This window comes from Falco rusticolus, chromosome 14 (genome assembly GCF_015220075.1).
Source record: "Falco rusticolus isolate bFalRus1 chromosome 14, bFalRus1.pri, whole genome shotgun sequence".
NCBI classification, from domain to species: Eukaryota; Metazoa; Chordata; class Aves; order Falconiformes; family Falconidae; genus Falco; species Falco rusticolus.
In genome coordinates, this window is record NC_051200.1 from 13,009,650 (window position 1) to 13,033,356 (window position 23,707).

General features: G+C 49.6%; 2 protein-coding genes across 10 annotated transcripts in view; one reads left to right on the plus strand and one right to left on the minus strand.

Moving 5' to 3' along the window:
* Positions 1 to 2,043: 2,043 nt before the first annotated feature.
* Positions 2,044 to 17,097, minus strand: NONO (non-POU domain containing octamer binding). Of its 4 annotated transcripts, none has more exons than XM_037408355.1 (11): positions 16,965 to 17,097; positions 16,531 to 16,705; positions 13,604 to 13,824; positions 12,242 to 12,543; positions 9,998 to 10,093; positions 8,757 to 8,953; positions 8,400 to 8,484; positions 7,336 to 7,438; positions 5,864 to 5,906; positions 5,103 to 5,212; positions 2,044 to 3,075 (listed from the first exon to the last, which is right to left on the minus strand). In XM_037408355.1, exons 2-11 carry the CDS (start codon positions 16,694 to 16,696, stop codon positions 2,938 to 2,940), a joined length of 1,461 nt encoding a protein of 486 aa, XP_037264252.1. In that variant the 5' UTR covers positions 16,697 to 16,705; positions 16,965 to 17,097; the 3' UTR covers positions 2,044 to 2,937. The 4 variants fall into 4 exon arrangements, with proteins under 4 accessions (XP_037264252.1, XP_037264254.1, XP_037264256.1 ...); XM_037408357.1 differs by having other exon boundaries at positions 2,046 to 3,075; positions 16,576 to 16,705; XM_037408359.1 differs by having other exon boundaries at positions 2,778 to 3,075; positions 13,604 to 13,797; positions 16,576 to 16,705.
* Positions 17,098 to 18,372: 1,275 nt separating this feature from the next.
* ZMYM3 (zinc finger MYM-type containing 3) overlaps positions 18,373 to 23,707 on the plus strand; it is a 33,385-nt gene continuing 28,050 nt past the window's right edge. For 2 of the 6 annotated variants that reach the window (XM_037408360.1, XM_037408366.1), the window contains exons 1-2: positions 18,382 to 18,463; positions 23,444 to 23,707. The gene's annotated coding sequence lies outside the window, so the exon portion shown is untranslated. Of the gene's footprint in view, positions 18,464 to 18,501; positions 19,070 to 23,443 lie in introns of those variants that run through there. The other 4 variants (XM_037408363.1, XM_037408362.1, XM_037408361.1 and 1 more) reach the window with 4 other exon arrangements.

The window sequence follows — 23,707 nt, forward strand, 5'->3', positions numbered from 1 at the left end:
ATAGACAGCAAAAGGCAAGGGTATCTCTTCGTGATAGTCAAAATACTTCATCAGTCTGCAGTGACGTAACAGCCAGCGACCTGGAAAAGCATGCAGAGGAAAGTGTTCCCGTCTGCACACTGCTTGGACCTCAGCACAGCACAGCAGTGCTTGTGCAGAGTCCAGCCCCTGGAGCTGCGCTCGCTACCTTATCCAAGCAGTGCAAGACAAGGCTGACAGCAAAACCGCCAGTGCTCCAGCAGACTCCAGTATCTGGAAGTGCTCTGGAGTAGGCAGCCTTGCTTGCTCCTGTGCCCAGCCTTAGATGCTTCTGCACTACAAGCAGTCCCCAGTGCCATTTCCTCCTGCTGCACGCCTCTGAAAGCCTTAGTAATGGTCTGCTTTATGATTTCCTTACTAGAACCTCAGTCACAGGTTTTCAGTCTCCTCCTTTCAAGTAAATGAGAATAGTTACCTCTGTCATTCACAGCAGAGCGTAGTTTTAGTTTTCTTCCTTTGCTGTCATTTGATCTTCCATTTTCACCTCGTACCGGTCTTGTTAGATGGACTTTGAACAGCGCTAAATCCCTCCTTCCCCGCAATTTTAAACACCCTGTTAGTATATCTCTTTTCTCCCAGGGAAAGGCAATAACCAGACCCATCCTCACCTCATACTTGAACAGCATTGAGGCGGCAGCAGAGCGATGCTGAAGGTTTGAGCTCTGCCATTTTCCTACAGCAACAACTTCTCTTTTGAGTGCTCACCAACAGGCAAGCCAGCTGAGCAACGGGCAGGAGAATGAGATAATACAGACACCTGGGTGCAACTTCAGTTTCTTCTCCCAATATTTCACACTCTGGAATTAAACAATGTACTTAGCAAACACCCATGGCATTAGTGAATGTCTGCCAGCCACGTTCCAGACACAAGCCACAAGAACAGATGCATCCTCTCCACAGGGCAACAGGAAAACTAATCAGCAATTCCCACCAACTTGAGATTTTGCAGTATTGATCTATCCTAGGAAATGGGTCAGGTGAAAAAGATCGGCAAACTCTTCATAGTGTGCCTACAGGTAAGTTGCAATCCTCCGATAATCACCATTAAATAGTGATTAGTTATCACTTCAGCAAGCCATCTACTAGTGCTGATGCTTTTGAATGTGGAAAACAAAACAAGCAAAAGAAACAAAAGCATCAGCTGCAGCCTCTCTTCAATGCAGCTTTTCATCAGTCATGTCATTCCAGCCTAATTATAAGCCATCAAATGACAGGGGTAAACCAATAAAACCTCCAGAGCCATTATTTCATCTTTCCCTACTTAAGAGTACCTACAGGACCAAACCCTACATTTTTTAAGGTTATTGCCATGGTAACAGGCATCTGAAAATGTTTTCATCTTCCCTATTATTTCTCAAGTCTGTAAGGCAGCTCCCTGTGCTCTTAGGCTGCGACTCCTTCCCCCTCCCTCTCCCACCTAGATTTCTTCCTAAGCTTTCCCCCCTGCTCCCCCCTCCCCAGCCTCGAGAGCTTCAGTGGGAGAAAACAACTCACAGAAGGCTCCCCTTCCTACAGATTTCCTCATGTATTACACAAGATGAAGAGTTACTGTTGCCATAGACAGTTCCAAGTCCTCTGCTTCCTGCTCCAGCACAGAAGCTCAGAGCTCTGTGGGAAGCTCTGCACCCCAGCCAGAGGCAACTGCAACCCAGGGGCAGCGACAGACCAGACAACTTTGTACTACACAGATGAGACACGGAGTTGAACTCCACGGTCCCAGTGACATGTGAACAAGTCTTACATCTTGTTTCCACAACACAGATGAATCCTAGGTGCATCAGGAGCTCCCTTGTGTTCCGAAATGCTGATGTGGAAGGTCTCATTCCAACACACAAATAAAACTTGTTCTGTGATAAGGGTAACTTAGAAAATTCTCGGGGGTTGAGCACCCTCTCTATGAAGAGCTGTACAAGAACAATTTTTGTACCATAATCTGAAGCTTGATTTACTTCAACCCATATGTACGCTTTTTCATTCAAAAAACAGAAGAGACAACACACCAGATAAAAAAGGCTTAAAATCCACTTTAATAATGCATTCCTGTAACATTCCTCAGACAAACACAAACTTGTTAGTGGGACAATTACAGCTTGTGTTCAAACAGTTTACACTAAATGAAAAATCTTGTAGTACTTCTACACAAAAGACAGGCAAGGTTAAGATTATACAAACATTTTTTTTCAGTTAAATCTTCAGCATGAGATACAGTATTTTTGTCCAATAGATTGTACTTTACTACCAGTAAAAATAAACAGCGATACAACACATTATCAAAAAATCCATCCAAACAAGAGTTTCCCAGCCGTTCAGGCTGCACATGACAATCAACTACTTTAAAGAAACAGATGGTCCAGATAAAAAGAATAACTACAAGTTAGGAGGGGAAAAAAAAAAAAAAAGAAAGAAATAAACAGAAAACCTCCCCCAGTTCACTACATGATGGATCATTTGGAGCTATATAAATTTACAGAATCGTGGGAGCTCCAAAGTGCCCAGATGCTGCCCTAGTTCTCCAGAGACTCCCCTGTGCTCTTAAGCAAGGTACACTACACTAAAAAATGCCAAGACATACCGCAATTTTATCTAGTTTAGTCTCAGGATTCCAGCTGCAAACAGGAAACCTGGAATGGTCAAGGCATTAGGGTCCTTGCCATATTTTATCATTACTGAACCACCATGGCAGCCTCCCAGAATCCATTTCACATTGAAATTATAGGAATGCACCACATGAAATTTTCTAAAACCTTTACCAGTCAGACTGCACTCCCCTTGTCTTAAGAGTGGCTTTACCAAAACAGGCCCTAATTAACTATTTTTAATATATCCCCCACCCCCCAAATATGGCCTGCTAAGATTCCTTTTCTCTTTGGGGTGTGTGCAGGGGGTAGCTTAATCCTGTTAGTATCTGCGACGCTTATTAGGGCCAAAATCACCACCTGGATTTCCTCTGTTGAAGGCAGGTGGGTTCCCTCCCATCGCTCCAAGGCCTTCCATCGCACCACCCTGGCCAAAGCGATCTGCAGGCGGCGGCGGAGTCTTGTAACGAGGACAAGTGCAGGAGAGGCAGGAAGAAAAACAAGGAACAAAGAAGGGCAGTTAAAAGCCATTTGAGTTGATTCAAATTCTACTGGGTTTCCACAATTCCATCTGACCTTGCTACAAACTTTCACCTCACCAAAAATATCCCCACAGCCCCAAAAGTAGACTGACAGGACCACTGCAGGACCAGGTCTTTTCCCATGTAACTTTTAGTCAAGTGCACTAGAATACAATTTGCACCATCTCACTGACTAGTGCCCTGCTGTAGAGCATGTGAGAAATGCAGTCTGGGAAAGAACTTCACACTTCCACCATATTCCTTCACCCAAACTGAATGCAAACGAGGAGCAGTATACCGATACTACAGCCCTATCACAATCCAGGTGTACACAATACTCCAATTCCAAAATAAACCTACAATACTGGTTGTGTGCCCTGATCATATCCTGTTATTTCCATTCTTTGGCTCTCCTTCTTCAAGCTGGTTAGTGCTATTGCACAGTCTCTTCTTTCCAGCAGGGAGAAGACTATCAAAGGATAATTTGGGTTGGAAGGTAGCTCAGGAGGTCTCTAGTCCAACCTCCTGCTCAAAGCAGAGTTGGCTATGAAGTCAGACTAGGTTAGTCACAGCTTGACGCAGTCAGGTCTTGTAAACGTCCAAGGATAAAGACTGCACAACCTCCCTGGACAATGTGCGCCACTACATGTCCTCATGGTGAACATGGCACTTGCTTTAGGGAAGGTACTGGAGGCAACAACCACTGCCGCCTCCACCCCCCTGGACTGGGGCCAAGCGCCTACACAGAGCAGAACCGCTTTACACCAGTCTCCTGAGTTGCATTTATTCTTTGTCCACAGGTTTACAGCAGTGGTACATATAAAATGTAACGTGATACATATATGCACATCATAATTGGTATTAGTACTGTACCATGACTCCATGGTATTGCCTGGTTCTACAGAACACAGACCCTAACTTCAGTAAAATTATCAATTGGTAGGTCCCAGGGACTCTCAGCGCTCACTTTGCTGGCAGTGGAGGGCAGGCACTATCAGTAACAGCACTCTTTCCACCTTTCTCCCTTTCCTACAGATGAAAAATTCTGAGCAATCATGAAATTTTCCAGCACAACATATCATAGGGAAGGACAGTGCAATCACTGCAAGCAGCTGGAGCAGACATGCAAACTGCTCCCTACATGAATAAAAATCTGGAATGCACGGACCCAGTAACAACTAAAACCAAGCACATGGTCACAATAAAGTTTCCAAAATGTCTATATACGTATTTTTCTCCATTAGAGAAACAGCTTATTGATTTTTGGTCTAAATGGTATTATTTCATCATGTTGATCTGAACCCACCTGCCCTTTCCATTCTTATCTTCATCTTACCTCAACCACTCCACTGTCCCTACCACTTAGGCACAAAAGCTTATAGCCAAATAAAACTGTTCTTTATGACAAAAAAAATTTCTATGATCAAGAAATCTAAGTAGGGAGGTTTGCAGGAAAATTGCTTATGAGACCAATTGATATAAACTGCCAAAGGAAGATGAACTTTGAGGACAAATTCGACTATGACTGCTGCTGTTTCTGCTGCTGACTGGAGTGCTGACACTGTGAGAAGATCGATTCTCTGTGTGACAGAGGAATAACAGATGCCACAGAAGCCATGGCCTATTGTAAAGAAAAGCGCAAATAAATAAGCATAACCTCCACTGATTCTTTGCTTTTCACCTCCTAAGCAAATTAGCCAAATTTAACCATATAGTATTGCTAAGATATTTCTAACAAACATTTTAGCACTCATTACCTTGAAAGTAAGTAGTTATTAGACTTGGCTCAATCTCCTGGAAGTTACTAACTAGTATCAAGGCAAGATTAACTTCTAAAGATTTCAGCAGGAGTTAAGAAACAGGTCTAGGTAGACAATCAAGCTTCAACTTTAGCAGCATAGTGCTTAACAATGGAAACAACAAATCTGCATTTGAAAGGTGTGCACAACAAAAGGAGATACATTACCATTCCCATGGCTCCATCAGGTATCATAGCTCCAGGACCAGTTGCAGGTGGTGCAGCAGCTGGGACATTGGTACCACCCATAGCTCCTCTATTGTTCATGCCAATAGTACCTGGAGAAGAAAATTCAAGAACAGTCCTGGCAGGGACAGTGACTGGGGTCTCCTCATCTCCCCAGAGCCACCCAACACCATGTAAGCTCCCCACAGTGTTTTCCATTCAGGGACAGAGTCCTAATCTATTAACTAGCTTTGCACTATTAGGTCAAGATAAACTGATCTTGCATTCCAGTATTACCTGAAACTCCAGCAGGCTCTAACACTCACCACCTTCCTTAACCACTAAGCCCCCATCACCTCTTCACTTGCTCTTGTACATGTGGCCTGAAACTCTCAATCATGTAGTCAAGATAGGGAAATACAGAAATCAAGATAATTTCCTGGGCTAGAGGTCTAACACTGACTCTCACACCAGTCTCCGTTATCAGTACAAACTTCTGAAGCACACTATGTGTCTGATAGAAACTTCAACCAAGTCTTTTGCTTACTGAACGCAGTCTCACGAAGTACAATACTGCCTCATACCCAAATTCTGCTGTTTCCTGTCAGATGAACACTTCCTGTCACTGAACTTGGAGAAGATCACTACAACTGAGTTTCTAAGTAAGAAACCAATAAAATAAGACTACTCAAAAAATGTAACAGATTTTGTAAAGGAGGAAAGGAACATGCATAGGAACAAAGATGGCCACAGAATACTCTTACCTCCCATACCCATCTGTCCCATTCGCATCTCTGGTGGCTCTCTCTGGTGAAGGAAAAAAAAGAAAAAAAGAAAAAATAAAAAAGAGGAAGAAAAAATAAAACCCGAGACTCATTTCAAATGATAAAAATTCAGGCTTTTAAAAAAATGTAGTTATACAAATTCAGTGAGTTCTGGGGTTTTACTACTGAAAACTGTATAGAGAAGTCATTCCCAGGGTAAACTTCAAAAGATTATCTGAGCTACCTTCACACAGTAACGGCTGAACAAACAGATCTTATATAAAATATTTCCTTCTGTAATATTGTTTTTCACAATCACCGTTAACGCATCCAGCAGCAAAGCTGCACATGCAGATTTTACCAAACAGCAGCATACAAGAGATACATGGTATCTGGAGGGAAGGATCTCCTGAGTGGCAGCAATACATTAAATACAATTAGTTTTGTTACTTCCTCAGCATAGCTAAGAAGCTTTTCCTGTTGAGAGGAATGCAAGCTTACAGGAAGAGGCAGCGCTGGGTCACTCGCATTATAATACCACTTTGTGAGATCAGCGTCTCTCTTATTAACTGAGCACAGGGGACACACCACATCTCCTGCACTGCAAAGCCAGGAGCACCCCCTCAATTCTGTGACCGTACTACTTTTTCCACAGTGGGAACCGAATAACAGTTTCACTTCACCTGTAGTCTCATTGGCACTATTTATGATCTGAAGGCACTATTGTTCAGAGAAACTAGGAGTTCTGCTACACTGGGTAATATTTGCACATTTAGGTCAGTCACACTGCCCTTTTGGTTTGACACATTTAGCCATTTTGCTTAGGGACCAATTTTTCGCTAGGATACGTAAACACCTGCCACCCAGTTGTACTGATGCCATTATACCACCTTGATAGCACGGCAGCTGCCTCCACAACAGAAAGTTGCTGGGACTGGAAGTTAATTGTAAGACTTCTTTATAGAGCTAGAGGTACTACTGTTAAAAGGCAGGTTACCACACATTTTGCATTACTAGAAAATACTTGACCAACTGACTTTTAAGTACAAGCAATTACCATGCCTGCAGCAGCACCTCAAGTTGGGATTATTTCATCTAAGCATGACTAAGACAGACTGCAGGCTAGAGATATAGCTAGGTGTATGACCATAATGGGATTCTGAAGCAGTACTTCAAGACAGTCCATCTTTGTCACTGTTAGAATAAAATGAGTTAGCATATATTCTTCTGAACAGCAAGGCAGCTAGTGAGGGTCCTGCATGAACACCAGTGGGACGCTTACTGGGGTATGTATATTTTCCAGGCTAAACTGTATAAAGATTGGAGGGAGTCAGTAATTTAGGACAGAATGTATCCAAGATACAGAGTCCCTCAACCAACAAGTTGAGCATTCACAGAAAACCGCATGCTGTGGAAGGGCAAAAATCGAACATCAGTGTCCAGATGTAATGGGAACATAGAAGCACTCATACCGCATCAGCAAAATTCCCTTTAAAGCCTTCCTGCTGGCGTCTCATCATCTCTTCTTGCTGCCTTCTCATCTCCTCCTCACGGCGCCTGCGTTCTTCCTCCTGCCTGCAAAAATCGTCCAAGAATGCTCAGCACAACATACACCAACCATCTGCATCCCAGTGTTGCAGTGCTGCCTAATGGGTCTTGTTTGGAAATCTACAATTTTAAGAACTGAGGCTGTAAAATATTAGGTACTTTATGATGAAAACAGAAACACATATGCACAGAAAGTAATTTCCAACACTTTCAATTTCAAGCAGTTCATTATAAAACCCAACACGAGCAAAACCATGTGAGTGTCTCATGAGGAGTGGGTTGAAGAACTGGGGGTGTTTAGCCTGTTGAAAAGGAGGCTCAGGGGAGACGTTACCATGTTCTACAACTACCTGAAAGGAGGTTGTAGCAGGGTGGGTGTCAGTCTTCTCCCAGGTAGCAAGTAATAGGACAAGAGGAAATGGCCTCAAGTTGTGCCAGGGGAGGTTTAGATTGTATATCACGAAAAATTTCTTCAGGAAAGGGTTATCAGGGATTGGAACAGGCTGCCTGGGGAAGTGGCCGAATCAGCATCCCTGGAGGTATTTAGAAGTGTAGATGTGGCACTTCGGGACATGGTTTAGTGGTCGAGCTTCTTAAAATGACCCTGAAACAAGGAAAAGCCAGAATGGACAGAGAAATCTCTGAGACTAAGTTACCCCTCAAACGAAAGGATAGATACTAGAATGGGGTTTCTCAACCTGCAGCACTGAAACCACTGAATTACTGCACAGATTCTGATTCTTCTATCTGCCTCAGTCAAGGAGCTAAACTAAGACACAGAACTGCAGGAAACTAAACACTAATCAGTGGAAGAAACTCCTAACTTCCATTTTAAACCAACTGTACACTCTTCCTATGAACAAAAAGGCCCGAAATAACAGCCGTACTTTAGGTAGTAATTAAATGTCACACTGAACAATTAGGTGCACTGAAGCAGCATTTAATTTCATATTATGGATTCACAGCATTTCATAACCTGCCCCCTTACCTGAGTTCCAACTGTTTACGTTTTTGTACTTCTTGGTTATGCAATTCCTCCATTCTCCTCAGCTCCTCCTGGCGTCTCATTAAATCTGTAAAAGACAACAGTAAAAAACCCAAACTCATCTCCCATGTCCCCTCTTGAATTCCTGAACTAGAACCATAACACACAAGAGAACAAGGTAACAGAGCTTCCAGCAATACAGTAACATCTCCCCATTCACTTGGCGTTACCATGCTTGGTTACAAGTCAAGCAGCTACACCACGGCTCACCTTCAGTGGGCTCTAGCCCATCTAGTGAGCTACCCATCCCTTGATGCTGCAGGGCCGTGTTTTGATACTGTATTTATCTTTGACTGGTACCTTGCCGCATGAGCATAACTTGGTGCTCATGGCGGGCTGCTTCCATTTCCATTTCCAGCTTCTCTCGAGCTTCCTTGATGTTGCGGTCTACTTGTTCTTGCTGCTGTTTCTCCATTTCTATTAGAGCCTTCCAACGCATGGCATACTCATACTCAAAACTGCCAGGCTGTGCAAATCGAGGAGGCTGCTCACGTTCCCTGTCAAACAAGGAAGAACTAGTGAATCCTTCAATAGAGCAACGAGGAACCAAGAAAAACACGTTTGTGTGTTAAATGTACCAGTAGACCCTTTTAACAGTTAGAAATGCATTTAGTGCAAGAAATAAAGAATCACTTTGTCTTCTACTTTCTCACAAATAGCTATGCTTGGGATACCAGTTTGTCTGCTCCTCAGGAACCATTTAAAGGAGAAACTTAGGCAGAATCATCCTGCAGGATTAATTATACATGGAAACAGTGTTCCACCTTCCTCCACAACAAACAATGACACTGCTTTCGTAAGACATCAAAAGATTCTGGGTAAACACATTCAGAAATACTCTTAAAAAGAAACAGCCTTTGCTCCTGCTGCACATCTTATAGACAGACCCACTCCAGAAGCAAACACTGCCCAAACATGCATGTTTATTTTACTGATCTCTGCAGCCCATGCACCTGGAGCACATGACTATTCCTAATGCAGCCTCCCAGTTCCTGAAGCTCTCATCTTCCTTGAAAAATTCACGAGCACACATGGTTTACTAATTCCCACTGCTGGGATCACACGATACCTTTCTTACACTGGGAAGCCTTCAAAGACCATGGCCTTACACCTGGATAACTCTACAATCTTTTAATGCTATTCAGATCACTATTTAAATATTCACTGTGGGTTCAAATCTGTTTTCCTCTACAGACTTTCCATAACACTTAGAACAAGAAACTTAAGTCTTTGCTTCAGCTTCTCATGTGAGTAAGGGATCTCATGTTATCTCAAACTGACATGACTTTTTATTCCAACAACTGAAACAGACTTATGAAAAATATGTGGAGGCTGCCAGTCTTAGCCAGCAGTATGGATCCAAACCTACTGCTTTCTTTCAACTAATCATGGCAAGGAACAGTGTATGCAATTCTCCTTCCACAGTCAGGTCACGTTTACAAAAAAAAGGAGGCCCTTTAGGAGCACTGATGAGCCACTGTCCTAAGACTGAGGCACCAGTTAATGCCCTAGTCCACAGGTAGTCTCATCTCCTCACATACTTGTGATATTGCTGGTTTTTGATGACTAGTTTCTCTGGTAGTCCTTCTTCATCATCATACTGATCCATGGGCTCCACAGTGACAGGCCGAGGGAATCTGTAAAGAAAAGATGAGGTGCTTTCAACAAAATTCAAGAATGAGCTTGTGTGCAGGACAGCATGTGTACTGTGTCTGAGGTTATAAAATACTGCTTTTAGCACTGCTCAAAGAAATATAAAAGCACTTGGGGATCTCAACCAAGTGAAACCAGAAATCACTTTAAACACCTTTTTTTTCTTTCTTTCTAGAACAGAAGCTGAACTGTTAACCAAAATCCTTTTTGAAACCAACCCAAAATTGTATGAAGAAGCATACTTCCAGTTATTGGTTAAAAAAAACCAGCTTAAACAGAACCTAACATTCTCCAGTAGGATTTAGTTGGCATGAAGTCTCGTAGTCCCCGGAGTTTTGGTTTTCCCCCTTTCCTCCACTGCTACATGGCCAACCATGGGCTGCAAAGTCCTTGTGTCCCTTTTTATAACTGCCTAAAGCAAAGAGTAACTATACTGCTCCTCGCTGGAGGTTGCTGGCTGTACCATTCAGTCATAGTCTTCTGGGGAGACCACCACATGCCATTACTGCTCAGCAGCAGTGCTCTTAAGTGCCTGCTGGACCCTGTCTGAACTTCCTCCCCCCAAGAAATCCACTGGTGCACTCTGCAACACAGACACTGCACACATGTGCTTCTGTCCTCCTGGTTTCTGTATGCAGAAGAAAGTATTTAACAAAGGTGTCCCCAATGTCTGAATTAGCTCCCCTTCACAGCACTGACACTGCTCATCCTTGGCACAAAGCAGCACCACAGCCTCTCGTTAGCTCCTCAACCTCACTTGCCAGAGCTGGGGAAACGGAAAAGAAATGATCATGCTATGCCAAGCGGTGGCCAAACTCCAGCAGGAAGGCAGGATACGAGAGGCTAAAAATCCCTCTCCTCAGCTGAAGATCCACAATCTAGCTTTTCACTTCAGTGTGACATACTCCATTATTAATGTTTTCCAGTGTGCACCAATTCCAATCAGTTTATCTAGCTGCTACTGTCATGAACTAGGACAAGTTTAATCAAGGCCAAGCCATAACTAGAAATAAGCAAACATACTGGTCTGCTGTCCTAGATATCAGAATCTAATACACTGATAGCTACAAAAAGATTGATCCTTACCCTCAAGTGCTCTCATTTACACACTGGTAGTGACTTAGTTTGCATGGGTTTTTTTCATGGTTCCTTCAGGATAGAGACTTCTGAATCAGCAAAAGCTCCTTAACAGCAATCCCCCCGCAGAGCGCTACGTGCTATGCTGGTTATCCCCATATAGTCTCAGGGAGAGAAACAGGTATAAAAACCCCAACAACCCAAAACCACCTGCTTTTTGAAACTCAACATGCTTGTGTATGGCTGTGCCATACCAAAAAAAAGGAAAGAAGCAAGAAGCACAAAGCTTATAAAATTACTTTAGAAATTAGCAGTATAGCCCCAATTTCAGGAAGTATTCTATTCCCAGATTGTAGGTGCATATATATAAAATATAAATTATTTCCAAAAGATCAGAAATTACTCCATCTTAATACTTAAGAGCAACAGTCTGTGCTCTGTGGAACACATCTAGAATTAGTCATTTACTTGAGCAAGTTCACATAATTACGCAAGAGCATGCTTTGTTGCCTTATGATATTCAAGCACAAGGAAAACAGTTCATTATGGTGAAAACTCCAAACAATCCAATCTATCTGACCAGCTCCTCCAACAGATCCCATGCCCACAGTGGTGGATCAGCATTCCACCACAGCTGTGCATGCTGCTGAGTGGAGTCCCATCCCAAAGAGCCATCTCTGAAGCAATCCACAGTGCACAATTAACACACTTTAGCTTCATTTCCAACAAATTATATGGATGGTCTCTGAAACAGCTCTGCTTCTTAAAGGCTGCTTTAATTGCCCTAAGAAGGCTTTACCAAGAAAGAGCTTATCGGGAAGTTTTACGCACTTACCCCACTATCAGCTTCCCAGAAGAAAGTTTTCAGACCTGAGTTTCAGCACAGACTCACTCTTGTTGGAACAAAGCTAATTAAAGTTCTCCCCAGGCAAATCACCGACCACCTCCTACCCCATCTGTCCTGCTCTGATGTTAAGAAACATTGCTCACAAACCAATGCCACCCATCAACCTGCAACACATGCCAGTATAGCACTTCTCACCCTCCACACTTACGTAGTTAGCAGGAAAGACCCATCACTACATCTATCCAGGGCTTTCCTAGCAGCAGGCTTCCCTGAGAACTCCACAATGCCTTTCCCAGAGGATCGTCCTCTGTCATCCACAATAACCACAGCCCTTTCCACCTGGCCAAACACTGAGAAGGCTTCCTCCAGGAGCTCATTGGACACAAACTGAGGCAGGTTTCTGACTGTCAGCGATGCACTGTGGCATGCAAAACGCACTCTTAGCTGCTTCCCACGTAGAGGCATGTTGTCTAGTTCCACCTTTGCAATCTCTGCCAGAGTGCGAGTTTCCTGAAGATAAAAAAAGTTATCATTAAAACCCTCAATGCAGTACACAAACAGCCAGTCACAACAGTCACAAGCCTATTTCTCCTGAACAAGTATCTCAGAGACAGGAACAAATAATCCTCCCATAGCATGGTAAAAAGTGTCCTAACAGACCGTAACTATTCTGTTATGACTCTAGCTGAAGAGGCATGTATAGAGATTGGAGGGGAAAAATAGTAATAAAAATTCAAAATACATCAGAACTGAGATTAATCCAACAGCCAGTACAAACCTAAGCAAACAATTAAATCACCATTATCTACAGACATAATTAAATATTAAGGCTACAAAGTAGGCCTTTTTTTGTTTAAATAAATACATTTTTTAAAATAATCAAGATTTAGCTATTAGCCAAGCCTGACAACTGTAAAAGAAAATGCTGATTGTATGACAATCCACGAAAGATGACATCCTATGCCAGTTTCACACCTCTCCACTCACTAAAGTCACCACCAAGCAGCTACACTAGAGCAAAGCACCCCAGACTTTGGCGTGGGAACCTCATGCTCCAGTCACTCACCTTGGGGCTTTCAGAAAGGTAGCATATGAGCCAATAAAGTCTGAGAACCATTACCCTATGTTGGTAGCTAACTCCTTCCCAGTCACCATTCAACATGATCATAAAGAGATCCCCTACTTCAAAAGCAGTCATCATTCCAGTAATACTGCATGACAACCTATGTTCATATAAATCCCATGTTCACACCCTTCCAGAAAATGCAAGTCCACCCTGCCTATAATAGCATCATGTTAATGGTTTCTTTCTGTTTTGTACCAGCTAACTTCAGAATAACTTTATCAGATATCTCATAAATCCTGCCACAGGCTGCCTGAATTCACATTCCTTCTCATTAACAAGCTCTAGACAAACCACTTGTAGAAGCTGATCCCATATTCCTTGTTACTGAAATCAACAGCGGGCTTAATTAGCAAGATATCTGAACACATACTACTGTCAATTAGCAATACTCCTCCAGTGTGAGTCATTGCCACAAAAACACCTCAAAGGTAGCAAGTCACTCACCAGCCTGATAAAGCCAAAGCCTTTGTCCTTGTGTATGAAGACTTCACCGGCCTTGCCATACTTCTCAAATAACTTTCTCATCTCTTCCTCTGTAATATCGGGGGGCAGATTCCCCACAAACAGGCGGCTTCTTTGGGTGAAGGTCTTTTCACCAGGTTTCCGGAAATTCTTCAGGTCAATAGTCAGGCCTTCATCTGAGGGGAATAAGGTACACAGCTGCTCTACAGTTGGGGGGATAAATTCTATTAGGTTTCATCACAGTGAACAGAGAGACATAGGACAACATTGGTAACACCACCCATTCACTTTGGTCTCAAACCTCTCCAGCCATTTCTACAGCAACAAGGGGATTTTATTTCAGAACGGGGCCCGTGTTTTTTTTAATGAAAACACACGCTTTGACCTCAGTGCTCATTAACGCAAGCGAAAGATAGTCTAGAAATAGAGACTAGAAGTACACTGCAGCTTGAAACAGCGTGAGAGATTTCACCCAACTTTTGGAGATCTGGTCAAGATGACTGACCTGCAACAAAGTCAACTGTAGTCACGATACCGGGTTTTGTTAATATAACACTTTCTCTGTCTGAGAAAGTCTGAGTAAATATAGAATAGCCACAGTCTGGCGAGCAACCAGATTTTTACTAAAAAACCTGAGCCATCCCAAATATCTAGAAAAATATGCAAACAAGAGAAAATTTTCCTCAAACAGGTAACATCCTACAACAGGGGTCCTCAAACTACGGCCCACATGTCGGATATGGCCCCCAGGGTCCTCAATCTGGCCCCTGGTATTTACAGATACACCCACACACCCCCCCGCCGGGGGCTGGGGCGGGGGGGTGGGGAAACCAAGCAGCCGCAGATGACTGCCTGCCACTTCATCCACGCGCCGGCCCCCTGTTTAAAGAGTTTGAGGAACCCTGTTCTAGACTTGGGTTCTAGACTCTTGGGTTCCAAGCTGAAGAGAAGGCTGGAATGGTGGAAACAGTGGAAAAAACCCACCCCAAAAACCAGCCATATAGGTGAGACCTCAGAGAAATCACAAAGTTAATCACAAAAATCTGTATCCAGTAAGTAATGTTATATAAATCACTAATAAACAAGAGAGACGGCATGAAGTTTTTCAAATTCTCACATGCATATAATCTTTAACCTTTAATTCTGTAAGAGTCCAGCATAATCCTGGAAGTTCTACTATACACCAGACACAGGCGTGGCATTATTGTCCCTTTACCTTCCTGTGTCCCATTTTCTTAAATGTATATGGTACTTCCCCGCACAGGACAGCCAGCCACAGTAAGCCATTCCTTTGCTTTGCAGAGGACACATCTCATGGCCATGCATATGAAATAAACTACAAACATGAGTGGCTTTATTCAGACTACAAAGCTTGTCACTAACCAGGAAAGCCTATTCAGGCGAAGACAACATGCAAGACATGCAAGGACAACTCTTTAAGAATAAGCACATGGCTAACACACACACAAATAAGACTGACAGTGTATCTATAGAAGATTAGTGAGAGTAAGTTATCCACTTCACACAGCCAGGGTGCTTAAGTGAACTGTTTTGTCTTGTGAACTTCTTCACACCGTTGTCAGAAGTATTTGGGGATCAGTTGCAAGGCCTGTGAATACACTAGGAGGGACTTATACCACGATCAGTGTTCTGCCTTAGGTAGATCTACTCAAAGGCACCTGAGATACAGTCACTCACTATAAGCTGATCGCTGTGAGAATACCACAATACACTTGTTGTGTTGTATTGTTTCCAACCTGACTGGAAAGGGACTGGTCTGCCACCTTTGTCTATTATCTTCTATGAACCGAAAAGGAGCCTGTTTTACAAGGCCACCTAGTAAAAACATACAGTTTTTTTTTTTTACTAGCTCATTATCCCTGCACATGTGTGCATATAGTTAAACCTGCAACTTTGACAGAAAACCCAGAGGAATCACACAAAGTGCATGTGTGACTTCAATATGCTTTTGTTTGAACCAACAAAGTGTCCGAATTTGAAAAAATAAATTTCTAATATAACTAAAGTACTTCCCCACCCAAAACCGCTAACGGCAATGACCTGCTGCCATACTTCTAAACTATCAAGTTAGATCAGTTAAGGCCTCAGAAGCCATTAATGCATACTCTCTCAGCTCATAAGCCCCGACTGCATCCCAAGTAACAAGAGCTACAGTCCATGCTGATGAAGAACAAACCCGGAAACACACCAGATTAGTGTAACAACCATCATCAATACCAACTGGTACTTGAACGCTAAAATATTAAGTAAAGCTGGGTATCTCCTAGTCCCTCCCATGTAAAAAAAATTAGTGTTAACGGGTGACCGCAGATTGCTGTAACAACATTCTTACTACAATTGTATCTTTACAGATAGCAAATTTATTTCGCTAGTATTTAAGATAACCCGTGTTGAGAAGCCATCTGTTATCGTTGGGGGGGGGGTGGAAGGAAAGAGGCGACAGAATAAGCCACCTCGTATTTGCGAAGTTTACAGAAACACCGTTGAAGGCTCAGAGACTAGTTCTAAACTCTTCAAGCGAGCTTTGCTCGAGAATGAGACAAAGGAGGAACCTCCACATCGCTGCCCAGTTTCGGGAGCAGAAGAAACTTACAGACAAACCCCAGCCAAACTCACGGCAGCCACACGCATCTTTGCATAGACCGAGCAAAAAGAAAACCCCGAGAACCAGCCCAGCTGCAATTCAAACCCCCGTCCCCAACAAGGGAGCAGCCCGACTGCTGCCGGCAAACAGCGAACCCAAGTCGCGGCTTCCTTAAGGCCCAGAACCGTTATAGGTTTAAGCCGAAAGAGCGGGTCCTGTGCGCTCGGCCCGGACCCACGGCACCCAGCAGCGAACCGGGACCCCAAGTTCCCCTCCGCAGCGAGCGCGGCCGCTCAACGCCTACCCAGAGCGGGGCCGGGCGGCCCCCCGCGGCGGGCCCGGGACTCACTCTGGCTGTTGGCCTGCTGCCCGTTGGTGGGGATGGACGGAGGCGGGTGCTGCTGGTGCTGGTGCTGTTTCCGCGGAGTGTGGTTCTGCTTCTCCATGTTGAAGCCCTTGTTGCCCTGCATCTTCCCCACCTGGAGACAGACACGTCCGGTCGGCCGGGGCTCGACGCCAGCTCCCGCCCGCGACCCCCAGGTGGCTCCCGCCGCCCCCAGCCCCGCCTCACCGGGGGCCGCCCGCCCGCCAAAGCGGCCGCGTGCAGCGGCGGGGCGGGGCGGGCCGCGCAGGCCGCGGCAGGCCCCGGCAGGGCCCCGGCGTCGGCGGCCGGCCGGGAGCGCCCGGCCCGCGGCGGAGCGGAGCGGAGCCGCTCTCCTGCCCCCGCCGCGGCCTCACCTGGTGGCGGACGCCGGCGCCGAGGCGGATCGCGGCCTCTTCGCCCCACAGCAGCCCGAAGAGCAGCGCGCGCGCGGCCGGAACTCGCGCAACCTAACCAGGCGCCCGCCACCCGCGCTCCCATTGGCCTCCCAGACTACAGCGCCGCACTGCCACTGGCCGTGCTTGCCGCCACTCACGAGCCCGGCCGCCATAGGGCGGGAGTAGCCGTCCCCACAGCCCTCCGTGCGGAGCCGATTGGCTGCACGGCGGAGCCTGCACGCCGCGCGCGCTGCCAATCATCGCCTCGGGCATGAGGCTTGGGTGAGCGGCGAACGAGGGACAAAGGAGCCCAGCGAGCCGCCGGCGCGCGCCGCGCAGCCGCACTGGGACGGAGGGGGCGCGCAGGCGCGGCGGGGGCCGCGCGCTTTAAAGGGACAGCGGTGGTGCTCGCCTGCCCCGCCCCCATCCGTCCGCGTGCCCAGGCCGGTGGCGGGAGCGGCGGCCGCTGCGCCTCTGCTCCGCCGGTCCCGCCACCGCCCGTAAGTACCGGAGCCCCGGCGGCGCCTCTGCAGAGCGCCGCGGGCCAGCGGCAGCTCCGTGCCCGCTCCCTTCCCAGGCCGGTCGCGGGCGCCCCCTCACCTCGCCCACCAGCCCCCGTCTTCGCCGGCCATCTCCGCTGGAGCGGCGCTGCCTCGCTGTGGGCAGCCGGGCCGGCCGTGGGGAAGGGCCCGCCGTGCCCTGTCCCGAGCGGCTGTGGGGCGCCGGGAACGGGAGCGCGGCCAGCCGCTGCCTCCTGCGGGCTGGGCCTCGCCACCTTTCAATAAAACCTCCCGCTTCCCTCCGTGTCCCGTCGCACGTAACCGGGACGGGTGCTGCGCGGCCGCGGCCAGCCCGCTGCCCGGGCGCCACAGTTGCTTCCCCCTCGCCCCGGGAGGCACTGGGGGGGTCACCCCGCGGCCCGGCCCGCGCTCAGCTCCTGCGCTTTTCTGGGGGTGGGGGCTGCTCCCTGGGGAGGAGCAGGAGAGGCCCTTCCCCCCCCCAGGGCAACAGGGCGGCCAAGGGGGAATGGGGGTCCTTCGAGGATGGGGGGGGGGGTCGGAGCCCCTGGGGAGGGGCGAACCTGGCCGGGGGAGCTGCGGGGGGGACATGGCTGAGCCCGTGGGTGGGTGGGCGGGAGGGGGAGGGGAGCTCGGTGGGGGCTGTTGTGGGGGAGGGGAGCCGGGGTGTGTGTGTGGGGTGCAGCGGGTGGGGGAGGGCAGCCGGGGGGGGGAGGGGGGCGCATGGAGTGGGGCGGGGGCTGACCGGGGGAGGGGAGCTCGGGTGGGGGGGTGCCGGGGGCGGGGCGCGGGCGGCGGGCGCCGGCCGGGGCAGCTCCTCCTGGGGGCGGTGCCGTGTCCCGGGCCCCCGCGGAAGCCCCGCCCGGCCGCGCTGTCACTCACCGCCCCGGGGAGACGCTCCAGCTCCAGGGAGGCGGTGGCGGCGCCTGGACCCGGCCGGGCGGCTCCCCCCGCGCGCAGGTAGAGGCTTCGGCGGCGCGGCCGGTCTGGGCCCCCCGGGGCGGCAGCAGGGCCCGGGCCGCGGGAGGCGGCAGCGAGAGGGTTAAGGTGTGTGTGGTGGGGGGGCAGTGGGGTGGCAAGCCCACTCCGCGCGATCCGCTCCGCACTTTGCGGGTGGTCGCGCGGGCATCGGCGAGGACTGGGTTGCCCCGTTCCGGCCCGCGCCCCCCCCGCCGACCACCCCCGGCACCGCGCCGTGCCCCGCTGGGGTGCGGCCGCTGCCCGCGCTCGGCTCCGCGCTGTCTCTTCGCGCGCTCCTGCTCCTCTGCTTTGATCCGTTCCGGGTTTTCCGGCCGCCCGGCGAAGTCCGGGCTGCTGCGCCGATCCCGGGTTCGGGAATCCGTTCCACGTTTCCGAGGCCGCCGCCTGCAAGCGAGTCTCGCGAGCCTGGGCCCCGCCGCGGCCAATGGGAAAGCGTCCCTCGCTCTGCACAGCCAATGGAGCGCTGCCCCCGCCCCCCTTCGGGCTGCAGCGCGCTGAGGGCTCCGAGCGGCGCTTCCATTTAAAGGGGCCGCGACCCGAATCCGGGCTTTGGGTAGAGAGGGCGGCGCAGCGTCGGGGAGCCAGGTACGAGCGGTGCCGGCCGCGGGCGCCTCCCTACGGCTGCACGGGAGGCACAGGTGGGGCGGCGGCGCGGCGTGGGGCTGCCTCGGGGCGCCCGTCCGTGGGGCGCCGGTGCTTGGCCCCACGGGTGGGGGTGGGGCAGGCGCGTGTGGCGCGGGTCCCGGGGGGGCGGGGCGGGTGGGACCCCCCCACACACACAGGGTGGGGGGCGGGGCGCGGCGCGCGCCTGGCGGGAGGGGGCGGGGCCTACCGCTCCGCGAGGGGGTGGGGCCGGCGCTGCTCGCTCCCCCCCCCAGTGGCGACCGCTTGGGGGCGCCCTGCGGCGTGGGGCGGGTCCCGAGGACCCCACCCCGATGCGGCACCGGCCCCGTGTCCGCTGGGGAGGGGAGTGGGTGTGGGAAGCAGGCCCCGCCCCTCGGCTGGGGCGGGGCGTGGGGGGTGGGACCCCGTGGCGACCCTCACACCTGCTGGGGCGAGCAAGGCCACGGGAGCCTGGGGCCCCCCCGGCCTGACACCTGTCCCCCACGCAGCCCCTGCCCTGGTGCCGGTTAACGCGGGGGGGGTGGCGGCGGCCGGCCCCCACCCTGGTGCTGGGGGTCGGCTGTGCCCTCTGCCACATCGGTGCCTGCCCAGGGGGTTGCGGTGCACTGACCTCCCCGGTGTGCCCACCCCAGGGGACCCGTCCCCGCCGTGGGGAGCTGCAGCAAGTGGCCCCCAGCCACTCTGGGGCTCGCCCTGCCCCGCCACCCACTGGGCTCGCCTCTCCCCGCCGGGCAGCGGCTCTGGGCGACGCAGCCTTTATGCTGCTGTCACTACGCGGAGCAGCGTCTGTGGTGCTCGCAGAACACCGCAGCTGCCAGTCCGTGACCCGGCCGCCCACTCTGTCCACCTGCCCCCGCCGTGTGTGGGGTGAGCCTGGAGTGGGGCACGGTCCGGGGGTCCCCCTGTGGGCTGGCGCCTGTGCTGGAGCCCTGGGTGCCATGTGCTGCTCTCGAGGCCCAGGCCCTGCCAGGGATGGGTGCAGCCCCGCGGGACCGAGCTGCCTTGTGCCGCTGGAAGAGGCAAAGCCCCCGTGTGCGGGAGCCTGGCTGGGTTGGGCCGCGTGTCAGCAGCATGGCCATGGCCACCGAGGTGTGCTGGGCAGCATCGGCGCCTCCCGTGTGGTTTGCAGAGGCAGGACTGGCCCCAGACGGCAGGGTGAGCACTGGTGAGGCTGGGAGCTGGTGGTGGCAGGGTGAGCACCCGCGAGGCTGGGAGCTGGCTGTGGCGTGTGCCCAGTGTGGGAGAGGGCCCTGGCGGTCGGACATGCCGGTGTGGGCAGAGGGCAGCGCTAACACGGTGTGTGTCAGGTGGTTGAGGGTAGGATGCTCAGCCGAGCACTGGGGAAATGGTTCTGGAGTCTCTTTCTGATGATGACCAGAGCAGCTTCATTTGTGTTCTTCCCTTCTGTTGTGCTTCAGGTCTGGCCGTTGTTCCAGGCTGTAACTTCTTCCCCTCTCGCTGCTGCTTGCTGCGTTCCCCTTAATCTGCTTTTTCTTGCCTAACCCTGCCTATGCTGGAGTCAGACCTGGTGGTAAGAGCATAGCTCTGTCATTGCTGCCAGCCCAGCTTTACCAAAGGAATAGCCACAGCCTACAGAGCTGCTGCCTGGAATGGCCAACCTGCAGCCCGTGGCCCCAGCGTGCGTATTTGCACAATCCGGTTTCTCTCCACCTGCTTAAATGCCCCTTCCTGTGAGTGCCCTTGCTTGGAGGATGCCAGCCAGTCACACCGGATTCCTCCGCAGCTCCGACAGCCAGCCCAGGGGGCTGAGGCTGAGCCCACAGCCTGACTCCGGGGACGGAGCCCCTGTGTTATTTCTTTTACAGGTGTTTTATGATCAGTGATGCTGGGATGCATGACCCTGAGGGACACAGGTGTGCTAGCAGAAGCCTCTAGTGCAGAAGGATCATGGTGAAAGCAATCCAGGGGAAGCATGGAATAGGCCACAGCTGTGACAATGAATTTCTTAGCTTAGCGAAGGCTATGCTAGCAGGATTTCGCTGGAATTATGTTTTAATCTTGGTAGAGTGTTTTAAATGTTAACTTCTTCCTTTGCTGGCAGCATGGGTCAGGAATGTGCAGTGCTTGTGACCATCTTCACCCGTCCTGCTGGCCATGGGCTCCCCGTAAGCCAGCTCGGCCCCCGGCAGGGTGAAGGGAAGGGAATCGGTCAGCAGGCTGGGGGAGAGCTTGCTCTGTGCAACACGGTGTTACATCCCAGTGCTGGAATGCCTTTTTGTGGGCCTGGCAGCAGGCACCTTGCAGAGGGATCTGGGACTGTCCCGAATGCTGAGGAGACAGCTCACCTTGTGCTTCCAGTGTTTTGGCTCTGTAAGGCCACTTAAAGAGCCACTTAAGATGTTTTGCCCTCAAAGATACATCCTCCCTGAGACACTGCCCTCTTGTCTTCTCATTCTTCCCGTTGTAGTAAGGTTTATTCAAAGAACCACGGACAGGTTTAGGTTGGAAAGGACCTCTGTGAGGTCTCTAGTCCAGCTGATCTGATGCTCACGGCAGAGCTGACTTGAGATCACGTTGTTCAGGGCTTTGTCCCGCTGAGTTTTGAGGACCTCCAGGGCTGAGGAGTCCATGGCCTGTTCCCAGGCTCTGGCACTCTCCTTTGGAGAGTCACCTGCTCTGCCAGGGGTTTCCTCCAGCTGGCTGTGGCTGCTTGTGGGAGGTGTCCAGGACTTTGCATTAGGTGGCCCGACACCCTCCTGCAGCATTTGGGCAACAGGTAGGGACCTGGTGCCATCTCTTTATGATCACTTTCAGGTCTGCTGTCTATTTCTGTCTTTTAATCAGTGTCTTAATATCATCAGGGCAGTTTCAACAGTTGCTGCTCAAGCATGCTGTGTGCCTCCATGTTTTTTTGTTGCGCTTCAGATAGTACTCCCAAAGCTTTTTTACCCACCTGCCCCTTTCCCCTGTGTATAACATGATTTTGGCAGATGTCATGTGGCAAGTAGTGAGCCTTGGAAGAAATGTTGCTTATTCATGCTATAGACACAAGTGGCAGGAGAGTTTTTCTCTCTGACTTGATCTGTAAGTGGAGTTGGTTCTTGAAGCTGAGTTGCCGCTAAGACCTCTGCCTTAACATGTGTAAACAAAGCAAGTTGTGTTAGTGTACCTGGACTTGCTGCTCCTTTCTCTGTTGCAAAGCCTTGACGCTTAGTGCTTGGGAGGGGATCTTGGTCTTACAAAAAGATGTGAAGAGTATCCAAGCGGTTTCAGACTGCTGCCAGGATGGCGTTCCAGATGGATGAACATGCTCCTCTTGTCTTTTTTGGCTACTAGTACAGAGGTGTTAGTTTAGCAGCAAAGAACACTGAGATCCAGGAATAATGTTGAGTACCTTTGAAGTGTTGCAGGGAGTCTACAGGTAAATGTAATTCTAGACAGTTCTGCAAGATTTCTGAAATTTGTCTTTCTTGCACTTTCTTGAAACTGGGATGAAGTTTCTGGAATGCAAACTCAAAATCTAGTTCGGTCATTCCTGCCTTGGAGGAATTAACAGGAAACTCATGGTGCTGTTTTGCTCTGTGTTGGAGGGTTCGGGATTTCTGGATTCTGGGTGACTCTGTATACTAACATTGAGGACCACACCCTAAGCTGGTGCTCCTGCTGTAGAAAAATCTAGTGGTGGTCTTGGTACCTCCTGGCTTTGGGAGTGCTGGAAAACCATTGCTTGAGGGTTGAGGCTGCTGGTGATGCTCTGGGGAGGCCCTTCTTTTCCCCATCTACCCATTCCCGTTGTGTAGACAGTTCCAGTCACACGTGAAGACTGGTCTGAAGGGGACATGGTGACAGCTACTGCTGTTTGCACTCTAATTGAGAGAACCAGTAATATGTTTGGAGATGAGAAGAGATAGCTGTTCGCTAAACCTGGCCTGCAGAGCACAAGCTCAAGAGCTTGACTGGTGACATCTGCAATAGCTATAGCTGACTGGGAGGGAGTCACTGAATGCTGTTGTAAAATCTCCAGGTCACTGAGGGTTTACACGTCCCTGGGTCAGTTGTTTAAGTAATCAGCTATAGTGTTAATCTGGAAATAGCTGTTTCTGAGTTCATCCAACTTTGACTTCCAGCTTTTCGAGTCCTCATGTTCATTTGTCTGTGTCTCTGAAGAGTCCTCTGCTGTAGATCTTACGTTGTGGTTTGTTTTTGGTTTTGTTTTTTTTTAAATGGGTCATATCTTCCCATTTCCTTTCAATAAACAAAATAGGTTTGTCACTGAAAGGTGTTTTCTGAACCATGTTTGATTCTTAATGCAGTGGGATTCTTGCATGACTGTGTCAAATATTTATTAATTTTTTTTTATTTGAAACATCTCAGCTCTTCCAGTATCTGTCATCAAGTGTACACAGTAGCCAAGAATGAGACGGTAATGGTCTAACGTGGTACAGTGTGCAAGCAGCACGGACCAGAATGTCACCGATGGGCGTTGTGCTCTTTGAAGACTGAGCCTGGGCTGCCAGGTGGGAACTCAGGCAACTGCCCCTCCGAAAACACTGGTGAATAATGAAATCATTTCTGCTCCTTTCTGGAGAATTTCAACTGGACTGAAGCCTGGTCCTCAGCAGTGTGCTTAGTTTACTG